The following is a 17,665-nucleotide window of genomic DNA, read 5'->3' as shown; positions in this document are numbered from 1 at the left end:
GGACTAATTCAAAGTTTGACACCAGAGGAAAAACCAAAGGATCATCAAATTCATAAGAATTTATCTTCTGGAGACCATGATTGTCTACACAACATCCAATTTCAAACAATCCAACAGCCATCCATGTTTCAGACATGACAGGTATATAATGCAACTCCAGAAACCATGCCACTATGGCTGATTAGCCACTTTTATATCAATCAATCGTTGAAATTTTATTTATATAGCCCCTTTCAAACAAATCAAATGCAAAGTGAGACAAACCACAAGCATTTCTGATCAGTAGTTTGGTGTAAGTCCATGTAGTCCGTTATAAATTGATTAGATTGTTTTAAAAACAATTATAAAAATAACTGGTAACTGGTGCTTTTACAATATATGTTTTACAATGTGTTCTCTCTTTTTGGTCTTAGGCAGAAGTCGTGGAGCAGAGTTTTAAAGTAAATGAAGCTGATTGTCTTGTCATCATTACTATGCAAGATACTGATCGGCACATGCATTTAGTCTGTCAAGTAAATATTGAAATATATATACTATCAGGCCACATCATGAAATATTCACCCCACAGTGTAGTCACAAAGCAGACACAGGTCACAGAAGAAGATCGCGCATGGGGCCTGAACAGCATGTTCAGCCATGTAAGTGGGTAAACCTAAAGCAAGGCTAGGTTTCTCTTTCCCCTGCAGGCTTGAGAGAAATGAAACAACTCTTTCCACTGGGGATGTCGACCCCCCACTGAGTATCCTACAACTCCCCCAGTTGTGCAGCTATTATAAAGCACCATAAGAGCGAGAGACGTCTCTACCCTCCTATTACTAAGGAAACATCTTCATGGACATGTAAAAGCACTCATGTCCTATTGAAAAATCAGTGATCAGTCAACCGTTATCAAACATTCAGAGTGAAATATGGAAGATTTGGATGTGTGTGGTTTGTGACAATGGGGAAGTGATGCTGCCTAATTATATTCGCATTGGTTGAACCCAGCCACCTGCTACTTTCATCACAACCAACAGCTCATCAATGTTACACTTCTTTCAGTGCCGAACTTGGACTCAAAGCAGGATATCTCTTTTTAATCCCTCACATGAACAATGCTCTTCAGCCTGGTGAGTGTTTTATCTTTGTTTATATATATGCATCTTAGAAACTAGAAGAAGTAGAAGATGAATACTAATTCCTGGTTGTATAATGAAGTAAAATATGATGTTCATTCCTTGCTGTCACTTTCATTACTGAATACTGAATGTCCTGCTGAATGCTTGGTATGTGAAATCGGAGTGTGTAACTGTCCACCTGCACACATTTCTCAGAGAACTACCTCTGTTTTTGCACAGATGTGTTTGGCACTGCTGCCCCTGTGGTGTTGTCTCTGTGCATCAACAGCCAGCGTCTCTTACCCGAAAACGCTGCCATGTGATGTTGACGAGGCCAACAATGGCAGCATGGTGAAAGTGGACTGCACCGAGAGGGGCCTCAAAGAAATCCCCCCGGGCATTCCCAGGGACACCACCAACCTGACGCTTACCATCAACCACATTCCAAACTTAAACTCCTCCTCCTTCCATGGTCTGGTGAACTTGACTGAGATTGACATGAGGTGCAACTGTGTGCCCATCAAAATTGGCCCCAAAGACAGAGTGTGTACCGAGAGTTTGACGATAAAGGAAGACACCTTCACTAGTATGAGGAGCCTGCGTGCGTTGTATCTAGATGGCAATCAGCTCTCCAGTATACCCAAAGGTCTGCCGCCAAATCTGATCCTGTTGAGTTTGGAAGTGAATCACATTTATTATATTTCCAAAGCAAACTTCTCTGAGCTCAGGAACGTTCAGATGCTTTTTCTTGGTCAGAACTGCTATTTTCGTAACCCCTGTAATGTGTCATACAATATAGAGAACGGTTCGTTTTCCGAGCTTCACAATTTAACATTGTTATCCCTGAAATCAAATAATTTATCTGATATTCCTTATGATCTACCCACAAGTCTGAAAGAGTTGTATCTCTACAACAATAATATTCAAAAAGTCACTCATGAGGATTTTAAAAACTTAACAAACCTTGAGATTCTAGATATCAGTGGTAACTGTCCTCGATGTTACAATGCCCCCTTCCCTTGTCAACCGTGCCCAAATAATTCCCCGCTACAAATCAGCAAAACTGCATTTCAAATGTTGACAAAACTTAAGACGCTCCGCTTGCACAGCAACTCCCTGACCCATGTGCCATCTGAGTGGTTTGCCACCACAACAGGACTGAGAGTGCTTGACCTCTCGTCAAACTTTTTAGCAAGAGAGATAGGACACTCTTGTTTCCCAAAATTCCTGGGAAATCTGGAAGAACTGGACCTTTCGTTTAACTATGAGCTTCAGCACTATCCTCAGACACTGAGACTGACTGGCAGTTTCTCCTCCCTCAAATCCCTCAAGATTCTCAGACTAAAGGGTTTTGTGTTTCAACAGCTAAAGGCAGACAGTATTGCTCCTTTAAAAGATCTGGCAAACCTGGAGGTTGTAGATTTTGGAACAAACTTCATTAAAATGACAAACTTCAGCATTCTGATGGAATTAAAAAGCTTTAAAATAATCAACTTGTCTGACAACAAAATATCTTCCCCCTCTGATGGCCAAGATCCTGTTGGCTTCGCTGGAGGAGAGCCCTTGCACTGGTCTCCAATGTCAGCTGCCGCTCAGTATCAGAGTAATGAAGTGAGAGAGATTCATTACTTCAGATATGATGAATATGCTCGCAGCTGCAAACATAAAGACAAAGAAGTAGGAGTTGTTGCATACTTTGTCAAAAGAGAATGTAGTCAGTTTGGCAAAACCCTGGATGTGAGTAGAAACAACATTTTCTTCTTGCATTCAAGATTTTTAAACCTCGGAGAGCTGAGGTGTCTCAATCTGTCTGGAAATGCAATGAGCCAAAGTCTGAATGGCTCTGAATTCACCCATCTGACTAATTTACAATATCTTGACTTCTCACTGAATCGCCTTGACCTGCTCTACTCCACTGCATTCCAAGAGCTAAAAAGTCTGGTTGTCCTGGATATAAGTAGCAACAACCATTATTTTGAATCTGAGGGCTTGACTCACATGCTTAATTTCACTAAAAACTTAAAGAATCTCAAAATATTGCTGATGAATCACAATAAGATCTCTACTTCTACAAACACAGAGCTGGAGAGCGAGTCTCTTGAGAGGTTAGAGTTCAGAGATAACCGGTTAGATATGTTGTGGAGGGACGGGGACACCAGGTACTTAAATTATTTCAAGAAATTACTCAACCTGAATGTCCTTGACATATCTAGTAACAACCTCAATTTCATTCCAGTCCAAGTTTACAGCAGTCTACCAGACAAGCTTTCGGAGCTCTATATCAAAAACAACAAATTAAAATCCTTTGCCTGGGAGAAACTGCAACTTCTACATTCTTTGCAAGTCTTAGATCTTAGTGGAAACCATTTAGATCATGTTCCAGCACTGTCTAACTGCACCAAATATCTCAAGAAACTAATTTTACATAAAAACCAAATTTTTAAACTGGTGCCAGATTTCCTTAAAGATGCTTCAAACTTGAAATATCTGGATCTCAGTTCTAATCACATACAACACATTGAAATGTCGAGCTTTCCGGATGATGTTGTTAATGAGATGGACATGCTGCTTCTGCATGACAATAGATTCTTATGCACTTGCAATGCCTCTTGGTTTGTAACATGGCTCAATAGGACCACAGTAACCATCCCTAGACTTGCCACAGATGTGACCTGTGCCGCACCAGGATCGCAAAGTGGTAAAGCAGTAATCTCAGTGGACCTGCTGGCCTGCCAGCACAACTACTTGTCGATCATTCTCTACACTCTCATGACTTCACTCATCCTCAGCATCCTCACCCTGTCCATTGCTAGCCATCTTTTCCTGTGGGACGTCTGGTACATTTACCATTTTTGCAGGGCCAAGGTCAAAGGCTATGGCCGCCTGTACTCCCAGAGCACTGTCTATGATGCCTTCATCATGTATGATAAGGAGGATCCTGCCGTGTCAGAATGGGTGATGACGGAAATGTGCGTCCATCTGGAGGACCGCGGAGACCATTGCCTTTCACTGTGTTTGGAGGAGCGGGACTGGCTGCCAGGATGCCCCCTGATCGACAACCTCTCTCAGAGCATCCAGAGGAGCAAAAGGACCGTGTTCATTCTCACTAACAAATACATCAAAAGCGGCAACTTCAAGACAGCTTTCTACATGGCCCACCAAAGGCTGATGGATGAAAAAGATGACGTCATCGTACTGATCTTCCTTCAGAAAGTACCCTGCAATTCAAAGTACCTGAGGCTGCGGAAGAGACTGTTCAAGAGCTCTGTGCTGGAGTGGCCAACCAACCCTCAGGCCCAACCGTACTTCTGGTTTAGCCTGAGAAGTGTTTTAGCAACTGAAAGTCACAAACAATACAACAACCTCTTCAAAGAGACACTGTAAATACCAAAATGCACTGTAATTCTTCAATAATTTATATGTGTACTTTCTGTGTATGAATTACAACATATGAAAATCCCACCAATGAAAATCAGCAGATCATGAAACAGGGAATTGAAACAGATGCACTTCCCCATTTCACATGTTACTTCTGTCTAGGGGTCTTTCTTTTTGTTGCTTTTGTTTGACGTTAGCAACAGGTTTTTTTCTTTTTGTTGTATCTATTGTATATCAAAAATGAAGAAAACTGAGATTAAATGGGCTATTTTACTCTGCAGTGACTTTACGATGCACATGACAGGCATAGTTTTTTCAGTTGGTTCATTTTGAATTCTACCTGAAAGATTGCAAAGACTCCTGTTTCATGGTTGTTGTTTGAGGATCGTGAAGGATCAATACCATACATGCGCGATGGTGAGTTTTATTAATACAAGCTTCTCTGTACTTTTGAAGTATTGCTCTGTGAGACTTATTTATTAATATGATTGATAATCAGCTGCTGTAACAGAGTTACTTGTTATCAGGCATGTACTTTAAAATAAATGTTTCTCTGGCATTATCTTTTATGATTTTGTGATTCTAGGATTGTGTGCTGAGATCTTTAGATCTCTTCTTTCTTTTTTGGGGAGTGTTTGATAAATGAGTGTTGTACAGTAAATAAATAAATCAAATCAAAGTTTCCTAAAAATTCTGTGGGAAGAAAAAATATAGCATATCATGTTTATTCTGGATCTTCAGACAGAAACTGTTAACCTCTCTATGCTACTCTTGTAGACTAGTGTTTAAAAACCATGTTGTCCAGTCAAAATTTGTACAAAGGCACATTATTTCCTTTCAAATTCTAGTGTAGATCCCGAAGTTTAGATAGATACCAAATGTATCAAGCTGAAATCTTGAGGAAACTGTCTTTAATGGTTGAGAAAATATTCAGAATATACTAAATTATATTTGTGTGTCAAGCGTTTTAAATAAAATAGTTTTACCAGCATTACAGCCACTTCTGGGGAAATAAAGGGGAAACCCGTATCTTCTGTAGGAAAATATTTCCAAATAATTTACTTACAAATAAAAAGGATAAAATTCATGAGCTCAGTAAACTCAGTGTTTGTTGTCACATATTATGTTGGCTAATATTTGTAGATAAATCTTATTGTGTTTGACAATATTGAGTAAGTTCACAGACTGTATGATGAGGTCTCTCAACACAAAGGCCATTGTTCAGCAAACATGAACTTAGTCTCCCTGTCAGAGGTCGATGTAAAATATAATTCTGACAAAATGCCAAGAGCAGATCCTCCAGTTGAGCGGTTTCATTTGAAAACGGCTGCCACCTGCTGGTTAGGAAGTGGTATTCTGAATGGATTCTCCTATGCATACTGTTCAGACTGGACAAAATCCATACAAATATACAGATATTCAAATAAGACTGCAAAAGCACCATTAGTATCTTTGGACAGCATTTTCCCTGGGCTAGAAAAGAGGGCAAAATTTATATCAAGATAAACATTTTAACACCAGTCGATATGAATAATTATCACAACAAATGTCACAATAGTTTTTTGCTCCTGAGTGAAGGCAGTGGTTTTAAACTCTTCTTCTGCAAACACTTGATAAACAGCAACATATTTGATAAATCTGAGATGGATCAATTATATGTTATACCTCTTCACTGTGTTTTCACAATGCATAAGCATTATTTTGATATGGACAAACAGTGTTATTGGAATTGTAAAAATTATTAATATTGTTTTATTGGCCCGTCTAAATTTTCCCAAACAATGAGGACTGTGGATTTTTCCAAATCATTTGCATTGGAAGCACTATAGTAAGACAACTTTTAAAGCCAAGTCCGAACCAGACGGACGATTACAGCATAGGAAACTGTTTAACAAGAAAAAGTAATATGTAAAGAAAAAAAGAAATACATAGACCTATCCTCATCTTAAAAATGCTGTTGTTTGTCTGCAGACTGCCACATGTTGGATGCCCCTGCTGCTCTGGGTGTGTTTCCATTATGAGGTCCAGCCTGCTGCTAAACCTTTGTGGATGTCGCCAAAGTTCCCGTGTAACGTCACAGCCAATAATGAGTCAGTGGTCAAGTTTGACTGCAGGGGGCGTCATCTGCATAAAGTGCCTTACGGAATAACTAGGAACGTCACTGAGCTCAACTTGTCCGAAAATGTCATTGCAAACATTTCAAGTCAAGCGTTTTCTAATCTGCTGAATCTGACCTCACTCAGTCTGAACTGGGCGAACAAGAACAGAGGTCTGCTCATCAGTGAAAATATCTTCAAAAATCTCACCAAACTGAACCATCTGGGGCTGACTGGAAACGCTCTGAAGAAAATTCCCAGCAATCTCCCTCCCAGTATAGAAATCCTTGAGCTGAACAATAACAAGCTTCAGTTGGACAACATGAATCTATCAGGCTTAACAAACGTGACAAAACTGTGGCTCACCAAAAACTGCTACTCCTGGAATCCTTGTCGAAGAAATTTTACCATTATGAACAACACCTTTGCAGTTATGACCAAGCTGCAGTCTCTGGGTTTGTCATTTAATAATTTAACCCACGTTCCCCATGGATTGCCTCTGTCATTAATGGAATTAGAGCTGAGTTCAAACAAAATACAATACATATCTGACAACGATTTCATTGGGCTGCATAATTTAAAATCTCTAAAAATTCAAGGGAACTGTCCAAGATGTCAAAATGCACCATATCCATGTGTCGCTTGCCAAAATCTTTCTCTTGGCATCCATCCTTACGCATTTCACACTCTGACAGAGCTTGAGACACTGCACCTGGGAGGAAACTCGCTGCAGTTCCTGAATCCCAACTGGTTTAAGAACCTGAACAAACTGAAAAATTTGTTCCTGTCATTTAACTTCTTGCAAAAAGCAATTACTGGGAATGCAACATTTCTAAGTTACCTTCCCAATTTAGAAAAAATCGATCTGTCCTTCAACTTTGCTCTCATGTTATACCCTACAACCATACATCTTTCAAAGGATTTTGCTTATCTCAAATCACTTAGAACTTTGCATATGGAGGCTTTAGTCTTTCAGAATATTGGACCAGACACGCTCAGTCCTCTGTACGAACTCAAAAATCTGTCTGCACTGAATTTAGGGACTAACTTCATTATTCACTCTGATTCTAATGTATTCCGCAGACTGTCGCACGTGAAATTAATATACCTCGCAGATAACAGACTGTATCCCATTCCGGATAAAAGTCCCCCATATCTGAGTGACAAATACAATCAGAGGTCAGACTTTTCCATTTCACCGAACATAAAATCCCATAAAGACTCTGATTTAGAGGAATCACACACCTTTGTCAAGAAAGAGTGCTATGAATCAGGCCGAATTTTAATCCTCAGCTCAAATAATATCTTTTTCATTTCTCCAAAGCAATTTGAGGGCTATGAAAATATTGCATGTCTTAACCTCTCAGGAAATGGATTTTCTGCAGCACTTAATGGCACAGAGTTCTCCTCGCTACCTAATCTGACATACCTGGACCTATCATTTAACAAGATTGACCTGGCCTATGACAATGCCTTCAAAGAACTGAAGAAACTTCAAGTACTCGACCTCAGTTACAACCCACATTACTTTCAGTCATATGGGATAACGCACAATTTAAATTTCATAAAAAACCTGCCTGTTCTGAGAGTGCTGAATATGAGTCACAATGCCATTTCCACATCATCAACAAAACAACTGTACAGCCAATCTTTGTCAGAACTTCAGTTTACAAATAACTTTCTTGGAACTCTTTGGAAAGAAAAGGATGTCACATACAAGCAGCTTTTTACTCAACTCACTAATTTGACATATTTAGATATATCCGAAAACCAAATTAAAAAAATTCCAGATGATGTATATCAATATTTTCCCCGTAACCTCACCAAACTATGCATAAGCCATAACTTACTCACTGGTTTTAAATGGGACGCAATGTCATATTTCCATCAACTTCAAGTCTTAGACCTGAGCTTCAATTCTTTATCTGACGTGACGGGTATAAACTTGAGCTTCACTCAGACTTTGACTTTCCTTGACTTGAGCCATAACAAAATTTTCCACCTGGACGATGGATTCATAAAGGGTCCGAAGAGCCTTAGCATTCTCAGTCTTAGCTACAACAAACTCACCACCATCAATCAATCTACCTTCCAGTCCAGACCTGAAAATCAGATTAAGATTTTGCACTTGCAGAATAATCCGTTCCAATGTACCTGTGACTCTATCGATTTCATTCTGTGGATTGAAGCCAGTAAAGTAAAAATCCCAAGACTGACCACTGAAGTGAAATGTGACACGCCAGCAAACCAGAAGGATCACATACTGATATACTTTGATATAAAACCGTGTGTAGATGACAGTAAGGCATTACGGATGTACATCCTCACTACCTCCTTCATTATTGCTTTTATGTTTGTGGCAACTACTGCTCACTTATTTTACTGGGATGCCTCCTATGTGATACACTATATGAAAGCTAAGCTGAAGGGGTACAGTTCCTTGAATTCATCAGACAGCTTTTATGATGTCTTTGTGACTTATGACAACAGAGATCCACATGTCTCTGAGTGGGTAATGAGCAATCTGCGGGTGAAACTGGAAGAGGAAGGAGAGAAGCATCTCCCTCTGTGTCTGGAGGAGAGGGACTGGGTCCCAGGAGTCCCGGTGCTGGACAACCTCACCCACAGCATCCGATACAGTCGCAAGACCCTGTTTGTCTTAACGGAGGGCTACGTTAAGACCGGGATTTTCAAGCTTGCGATGTATCTGGCCCACCAACGACTACTGGATGAAAATGTGGACGTGATTGTGCTGCTGATGCTTGAGCCTGTCCTGCAGCACTCACAGTTCCTGCGCCTCAGGAGGAGGCTGTGCGGGAAAAGTGTTGTGGAGTGGCCGAGAACAGCGGCCGCGGAGCCCTGGTTCTGGGTAAACCTGAGGAATGTCGTCAGGGTGGACAATCAAGTTATGTACAACAAGACTTATTCAAAGTACCTAACCAGCAGATGAAGCAGGATAAACCTCATGACTGTCTGGGAACATTTTATAAATTCAAGATGTGAACAAATACCTTCTTTAGAAACCACTGCTCTACAGCAATACTGATTTTGGTCGTCCACAACTTATATCACTATGCCTGGGACTTCAAACAAGATAACTAAATGCATGATCTATTGAGTTTTGTTTATACGTGTGCAATGGTACTGAATCTCTTGTAACTTGTGTGTAAATATGAATGCATGTGAATAAATTAAATCCACCAATCAATTAATACAATTTAAAAATGTGCAAATTAGTAAGTGTGGTTATTTCAATCAGTTATCTCTATCTGTTATAGAAAATATCTTAAGAGTCCGCATAAAAAGGAACAAGTGTTTACTACTGGTTTTATGTTTATGGTAAATTATTTCTGAATGAAGAGAAGTTTAGCACATCTTTAACTATCTCTAATGTTAGAACAAATGCATGTTAATCTTAAGGCTGGTCAATAAAACAATATTAACAATTATCACAATATTTTATCATTTACGTTATAACAAAGGTCAATTTTATAGGGATATAATGTGTATGCAATGTGTAAACACACTGAGGATGTACATTACATAATTGAGTCACCTCAGATTTGTCAAATGTGTTGGTATTAGTAAGTGTTTCTCAGGAGCAATATGTAGTCCTTTAAAACTTCAAAAAACAATAATGTGAAATTTCTCCTTTTAGTTAATTTTTCTTTTTTGAATCTTTATATATTGTCTGGCCATAGCGTCCCAGCCCTTAGTCTACATACAACCCCCAGCAAATCCTTCACCATTTTGTTCTCCCCCCTGGTAATTACTTCATCTGTCCACATGGTGTCGCCAGTGGCGCAGCTTTAATAGGGAACTTTGCAAGTTAATCCTTCACTTTACACTTGATTCGCCACTTATTAATCCACGTTTGGTTCGTTAGGCAACACAAATACACATCTGGAGACAAACAAACACCTGCAGACATGTTACCAGCCTAACTCTTACACGAAGAGGAGAGACTAGCCTCACTGAAATAACGCGATATATAATTAATCATACATGTATGCGCAGTGATCAACAAAGCCACATTGTTTACAAGCAGAGTTATTTTGCTCTTTTTCTGAAACGACAACAACATATCTGTGTAAAGGCATTGTATGGAGGAGGTGGGCGGGGCGTCAGGGTCTCATTTGCATAGTGCGCAGTATATAAAGTGCGCATGAGGCTGCAGACATCACTCTGCCTGCGCCTGATCCATACTCCTGCCATCAGTCAGAAAATCTGGTGAGTCTACTTCCGCTTCTCCTTTTTAATCCTACATCTATAGACTGGTTAATATTAACCTGAGTTATACTACTTTTGTTGTTTTCCAACCTTCATACTTTGGTTGCATCAAACGCTTTCTGCTGCACCAGATGTGCCGACGCTCATAAAAACCAAACATCTGGAACGAAAAGAAATACCTCAAGTGTGACGTTATTAAAACGCAGAAACGCCACAGAGTTGACGGAGCGGGGGCTCGGCGTCACGTTGCTGCATTTTGTGTGTGTGTGTGTGTGGAAACTACACAAACGCCGCGTGATTGCTGTGTCTGGTCTATTTGGCCTCTGCGTTTTTTTTCTTTTTTTTCATCGCATTCGCAGCTGAAATCTCCGGTTCATTGTTCAGCTGTGTCAGAGGAGGTGGGCTTGGTAGTTAAAGCCAGTCCGATCGTCCACATTGCTCAAAAGGGCGGTGGTCCCTCACGCTGTTGCACACACGAACTGAGTGACACAAAGCTTTTTCTCTTCCCCCCGCCCTCCTCTCTAATCGGCCTCTTGAGACGGATGGGGCTGGTTTTTGGATGAATGTAGTTTGAGTTGCACTTAAACATTGTATTACAAGTTCTATCTTTTTAGGATTCTTCTTTTTTAGTATTGTCAGAATACTGGCTTTGTATGTACCCTGGTGTTTAAAATGAACTTTGTCTTGCCTCTGTTCAGATCTCCTGCAAACATGTCTGACAAACCTGATATCTCAGAGGTTACAAACTTCGACAGGACCAAGCTGAAGAAGACGGAGACTGATGAGAAGAACACCCTGCCAACCAAAGAAGGTATGTGCCATTCCAAGTTAACTTGATCCAGAACATTTGGTGGACAAACTTTGGCTCTAAATAATGCTAACCATTCTTCCTCTCTACTTGCAGTCATCGAGCAGGAGAAGTCAGGATGAAGGCCGGGCCTCCTGCACGCTGTACATTCCACAAGCCTTGCCCCTCTTTTTCACCCTTTCCCACATGCATTCTAAGATGCAGCAGTCTGCTTCGACAAATTGCAGCACAACAACACACAAACCTGTCACTTGCCTAAAATGTCCCTCTGTACAATAAGGAAGATTGGCTCAGCGTTGGCATGGGTTCCTTGTCATCAGTTTTGCTGTGGCTGAAAGTCAAGGTGTGTTCTGAAACAACTGAAGGACCTGCGCTTTACCACCTCTAGTCCTCTGGCCACCTGTGAACACTCACAAAGCGTTCTTTTTTTTATAAAGAGAAGATTACTGGAATGCACAAGTATAAATATGCAAAATAAAAAGTGTAAATTAATGCATGTGTCCTTGTGATTTTTTACACTGGAAGTCTTTTACTTTAATCAACTATCCTGGATCATACAGGAACACTTGAAGTGACTCTTCACCTGTTAAAATGATGTTCTGAGGGCAAAAGCAGTCTTGCTTTAAGTACATGATGCATTTCAAATTGTTCACTTTAAACTGCATGTACACTTAAGATCTAGATTGCAATCCTGGGTTTGTTATCCATCAGCTTCAGGGAAAACTCTTTATTATTATTTTTTACATATACAGCACTTTGCTGGTTGTGCAGACATCTGTTCAGCCCCAGGTGAACATTACACCTCACAGGTGTGATGAAAGCCTGCCTCCACCCATTGTGGGATAACTCAGGGCTATTTAACACTTACTGCATTAAAACACTTATGGTTTGTATTCTAAGATAAAACTAAATTCACTTTATTTTTATTTAATTCTTTTAAAAGCACTAACCTTCCTGCCAATCCTTTACTATACATTCAACCAGGCCTATTCAGTTTCTTTTTCTGCACCAGGTTCAGCCAAAGAGACTCTCAAAAGAATTTATGACAACCTCACCTTGAGTAATCTCAGGTGCTGGATTTGAGGGGAACATTGTGTCTCAATCATTGTGTCCCACTTATTGATGTCCAGTTAGATTTAAAGCGGGTGCTGCAGTGTTTTGGAATTTCTTTAAATTAATAGTGGCTCTAAACACAAAATATTAGAACCCTGCGTCAGTGATCATTGCTTGTGCTGAAATCGGAGATGAACGATGTACTGCCTGTTGAGGCTGATTTTTGGAATCTGCCCTGAGGTCTTGTATGCACACATACGTAAGGAGCATTACAGCTTTTGCTGCAGGGTGAAGCTGCATATCAACTTATGTGTTCTGTCTGGCTTTTTGCTGTTCTCCTTCATGAAACCAAAAGCAGAAGAAAAGCGTGAAATGTTTGTATATCACAAATCATTCAAGACTGTGATGAGTACATACTGAGGTAGAGTGTTGAATTAACAAAAGCCTTTGTCTGTGACGTCATCGAATGTGTGAACCACAGCACCAAGAGGCTGTCACTAAGTTTGAAAATATATATATCTATGTATCTAATTAAAGAAGAAAAAAAAGACAACCTTGTTCTGCTGCACGGAGGTGACAGCTGTATCTCCTGTGAGAGAGAGGGTGGGAGAGACAGATTATGTAACTGCAATGTTTCCATACAGTAGACCATAACAGCTGTGCTGGAACAACAATAGGCTCTGCTGAGGGACTGGCACAATGTCACATTCATCCTCTTTCCCATGAGGCTGCATTTAATCTGAAGTCATTTTTAGTATGAGACAAGGGATATGTTGGTTTTGTTCCGATAGTTTTTACATATTTTCAGTCTTATTGACCACTCAGAGCACTTTATAGTACAAGACACATTCACCCATTCATGAACACATTAAAAAAAAACTGTCCGTGAAAAGGGTTGCAAATGACACTGACGTGACACTAAGGGCTGATCGTGGTGCACTCGGCTTGAGGCACCACGAGGCCATCTGCCAGTGTTGTGATGGGCACCCTCTGGACTGCCCACGAAGAGCACAGATGCCTGACTATGGCCGCATACGTAATGTGCGTTGAGAATGAGAGCACTCAGGAGCGTCTGCTTCCCCACAGAGGGCTTATACTGCATATCAACAATCACATTGTACTGTTACATGGCAAAGAGGCACAGAGGCATCACATCCCAGAGGTTCTATTGGATTTAGATCTGGTGACTCTGGAAGGGCACTGAAGTACACTGAAGTCATTGTCATGAAAGCACTCTGAGACGCCTTTTACTTTGTGATGTGGAGCATTACTTTGATTAGAAGATGAGTGAATTGTTTCTATAAAGGGACGAACATGGTCAGTAACAATTCAGAAATGCTCAGAACAGCCTGTCTGGCAGCAACAAGCTCAAAGTCACTGAGATCAGTTTTTTACTCTGCTGTTAGATTTGAACATTAATAGCTGAAGTACCTGGAATCTTTTTATTTTTTAATATATATATATATATATATATCAATATGTAATAATGTTAATGTGACATAAGAAGAGAAAAAAAACTGCCTTTTTTAATTTTAAACTAAATTTGGCATGACATTGCAAACCCTTACAATCAAACTGAATAAAGCGGCCTTACTAGCAGTAAATGTATGGACCATCATGAGAAAAGCGTGTTCTGACAGGTTGTAGTTTTTACATGCCAGAGGAAGTGACAGGATCTCAGCATGGTGAGACTCCTCCCTGTGCTTCTGCTCCTTCCTCGCATTTGGTCTGAAAACCTGAGCGGCCAGTCCATCTTTCTTCTGCTCTGTTTCCATGGCAGCAGACAGAAGATTTCAGGTTTACACACATTACCAGAGACAGTTGTGTTGTTCAGAGCGCTACATATGTAGAGTTATGGTAGGTACTTCACATTCAACAGTAATCCAGAAGATGACCATAACTAATGATTTACAATATAGCAGTTTTCCTGTCTGCGTGGAGTAGGTCTCTGTCACATGATCATTAACAGAAACATCTTTTGTCTTTTTTTCTCTTTAGAACAGTGCTGTGTTTTTACTAGGTGTGCTATCAGCTGTTATGTAAAATAATACACAACAATTAAAATAAAGTCTTGTAGGTCAGGCCAACTGGGAAAACCTGCAAGGGGAAGAAGTGACACATGAGAAACTCAACTCCCTAGTGAACTATTTTCTGTGTTTTGTTCTCACAGTGCAGGTCAGGGGAATGCTTGGGGGAGGAAACAAATGTTTAGATTGCAGACCTGTTCGAACCTGGTTCTCCTGTGTCACAAATTGTTGTTGGGCAATGTGTACGTGTTGTGCTCTGCATTACTGTGAAAGAATGTCTGCCTAAGCATTATCTGAATCCTTCAATAGGTTAACAAATATATACATTTGAAAGAGGAAAACAAGGATTTTTGAAGATTTATACAGTTATTTATAGTGGCTGTAGTGCTATACACACTACAAATCAACACTGATTTAACAAATTACCAGTCTTCCAGGTGGTCACACACCAGTTCAAGCGCTTTGTTTTGAACTAGGATGTAACAAGGATCTTATTTCACTCAAATGTTATTCCAGCAGAACACTTCCGTTTCTTTTAGTTATTAAAAAGACCTGAATCAAACATTTAAACCTGTGTGGCACCAAAGAGGTGTGGTGTTACGGTGTCAAGTTATATGTTTTGCTGCAAGCACTGAATAACAGAACAGAGCAGTTCAGAATCATGCTAAATATAATAGATACATAAGGAGGAGAGACATTATGGATTGCAAACTCTAACACTGTCAACATATATGTGAAATTCTTATTAGCTCAGTAGTAGTGGTAGAAGTTCAGTCAGTAGGGAAGCAGATAAAAACCAATAACATGGATTCATGTTGTTAAATAACATTTAAGATTAATTTATTGACTTATATGAGAAAATGTATACAGGTATAATAAAACTGAAGCCAGGACTGAAAATACCACTCATCTGTATGGGGAGGTTCAGCATCTTTATGTTCTTAACTCAGAGTGTGTCACGAAAGGGACAATTCATCTTTGTCTTCATTATTATACCCACGGTGGGAAAAAGCAGCGCCGCTATTGTGCGATAGGTAGACACAAAAGCTGAGGGCGTGAGCTGGCCAATCCAGGGACACGCCATAATGGTTGCTATGTGTGACAGAGAACAAATGTTCCTTGCGATGCTTAAGATTTGTGGCAGAGAGAGAAAATATCTATCGGACTTAAAAACCGATCATTTATCGATCTGTATGCATATTTTAATGGGAATTTAAACAAAAAGCTACAAAAACTTTAAAATTGCTTTTCAAAACAGAGCAAATACAAAGGCAGAGTAAATAGTAAGAAGATGTTGCCTAACCTGTTCCTTCTTCTCTGAAAGCTGCTCACCTTTACTTAACATAATGAACAGTTGCTTACAGAATATTTTGCATTCATGGTGTCAGTCCTACAAATTTATAGAAGAGCAGCCAGCTTCTGAGTCAGTACGTGAAACAATTATCTCCAAGTCAGCGCCGACAAATCAGGATGAGGAAAAACAGGATGCACCAACACAAACGTCATCTCCATCACAACCACAGGCACTTGATTAAATGGTCAATTCTATCATAGCATCCTGGCAATTAGTTCTCAGCTTTAGACAAAAGGTTAAGTTAAACGCTAAATACGCTGGAAAAAGAGGGACATGTGGAACCTGAAACTTTGAGCTCAACCTCCTCTACTTGAGATATGTTTGCCATTTTTAAAAAAAGGCTCATATCTGCGAATCAGTTGGGCTCTGTTTACTAAGTTACAGGTTGAGTTAGGAAAAAGTCACATTAAATCCATAAAGAAATAGACTTCTACTTATCAGGCTTGCAGGACAAGATTTTTGTAAAATGATTAGCTAAGAACCCGTGTCTGGGCTGCACTGACAGAGATGTAGTGCAGAGAGATGCAATGTGACATGTGCATGCGTGTGCATTACAGCTGCAAGTATCACCCCCAGTGTGAATGGTAACACGCCACCTACGAGCCTGGCTAACCAAATACTGTCACACACATGCAGCAGAGTGAGAACAAGGTGAGGCGTTAAGCCTGCATGATAACAGTGATCATGTGTGACAGGAAGTGTTTAATGGAGGTGGCAAAATTGTGTGATGTGTGAAGAAGAACAGACACAGGAGATGAGGAAGGTGACTCAAAATTGTTCTAAAAAAAATTTTGATCAAATCAAGCATATTGCATCAACTTTATAGTTCAGGCTGAATGAATTTGCATGTTAGAAAAGGAGAACTACAAGCAAACACTGCAGAGTACGGGCAGACATTTGATGTAGGCAAACTAGATTTGTTCCCTCACAGGCTCAGTAACAGATCTTTTCCTTTGGTAATGGCTCATAAACATGGCTTCTATAAGTCACACTGTTACCAGGCCACTGGGTAGATGAGTTGAGAGACAGAACAAGGACTTTTCTTATTTCAATGCTCTGTCAAAGTCACAAGTTTAGTCTGAAATCTGCTGAGGGCTGTGTGCACTGCAGGAAACTAAGTAGTTCCCTTTTTCTTTTAGAAAAATATTTCTCTGACCAGACTTTCCTCCCTGAAACAACATTTAAGATGGACTTAAAACACAACAACGCACAACGCGACCCTTGGTTTTGTTTAGTCTCACCACTTAGACGTTACATTTATGGAGATGTTTCCCCACAAATAATAGCACAGTGCATTGATAAATGACAGTTGTGATTGGACACAAAGAGCCAAAGCTCCACTAATAACGTTGCTCTCGAGTTAAGTCCTTCAGGCTGGTGCATCATCATACCAGAGCAGAACAATGCTCTTGACAAATCTTCAGAGCTCCACCATGTCTCAACTTTTCCTCCTCCCACTTATGCACACAAAATTTTTGTTTCCCAGAGTGCTCATTACACCGTCTGCATATAGGATAATAATTTCTCTGAAATTATTCATCATGACTTTTTGTGCTATTTTTAAAATGTGTTAGCATTTGATACTAGTCCTGCAGTAGCACTTAAGATGAGCAAAACAAATC

The 17,665-nt window shown here is 40.0% G+C and overlaps 3 protein-coding genes across 3 annotated transcripts; all 3 read left to right on the top strand.

Annotated features, from left to right (window-relative positions):
* Nucleotides 1-717: 717 nt before the first annotated feature.
* Nucleotides 718-5,034, top strand: tlr7 (toll-like receptor 7). Its single transcript, XM_020089659.2, has 2 exons — nucleotides 718-1,109; nucleotides 1,338-5,034. Exons 1-2 carry the CDS (start codon nucleotides 1,095-1,097, stop codon nucleotides 4,479-4,481), a joined length of 3,159 nt encoding a protein of 1,052 aa, XP_019945218.1. The 5' UTR covers nucleotides 718-1,094; the 3' UTR covers nucleotides 4,482-5,034.
* LOC109631071 (toll-like receptor 8) lies at nucleotides 4,752-9,798 on the top strand. Its single transcript, XM_020089660.2, has 2 exons — nucleotides 4,752-4,892; nucleotides 6,447-9,798. The coding sequence occupies exons 1-2, from the start codon at nucleotides 4,890-4,892 to the stop codon at nucleotides 9,519-9,521; spliced, it is 3,078 nt and encodes a 1,025-aa protein (XP_019945219.2). The 5' UTR covers nucleotides 4,752-4,889; the 3' UTR covers nucleotides 9,522-9,798.
* Nucleotides 9,799-10,663: 865 nt separating this feature from the next.
* tmsb4x (thymosin beta 4 X-linked) lies at nucleotides 10,664-12,101 on the top strand. The gene is made up of 3 exons (XM_020089867.2): nucleotides 10,664-10,801; nucleotides 11,500-11,612; nucleotides 11,706-12,101. The coding sequence occupies exons 2-3, from the start codon at nucleotides 11,513-11,515 to the stop codon at nucleotides 11,729-11,731; spliced, it is 126 nt and encodes a 41-aa protein (XP_019945426.2). The 5' UTR covers nucleotides 10,664-10,801; nucleotides 11,500-11,512; the 3' UTR covers nucleotides 11,732-12,101.
* Nucleotides 12,102-17,665: the final 5,564 nt, after the last annotated feature.

This window comes from Paralichthys olivaceus, chromosome 10 (assembly GCF_024713975.1).
Source record: "Paralichthys olivaceus isolate ysfri-2021 chromosome 10, ASM2471397v2, whole genome shotgun sequence".
NCBI lineage: Eukaryota > Metazoa > Chordata > Actinopteri > Pleuronectiformes > Paralichthyidae > Paralichthys > Paralichthys olivaceus.
The sequence above is the reverse complement of the archived record's forward strand: the minus strand, read 5'-3'. Positions and strand labels throughout refer to the sequence as shown.

What these genes read in the sequence shown, in the direction of transcription:
- tmsb4x (XM_020089867.2), top strand. Translation starts at nt 11,513, where the DNA reads ATGTCTGACAAACCTGATATCTCAGAGGTTACAAACTTCGACAGGACC. An exon ending in CACCCTGCCAACCAAAGAAG is followed by an intron (nt 11,613 to 11,705) that starts GTATGTGCCATT and finishes CTCTACTTGCAG; the next exon opens with TCATCGAGCAGGAGAAGTCA.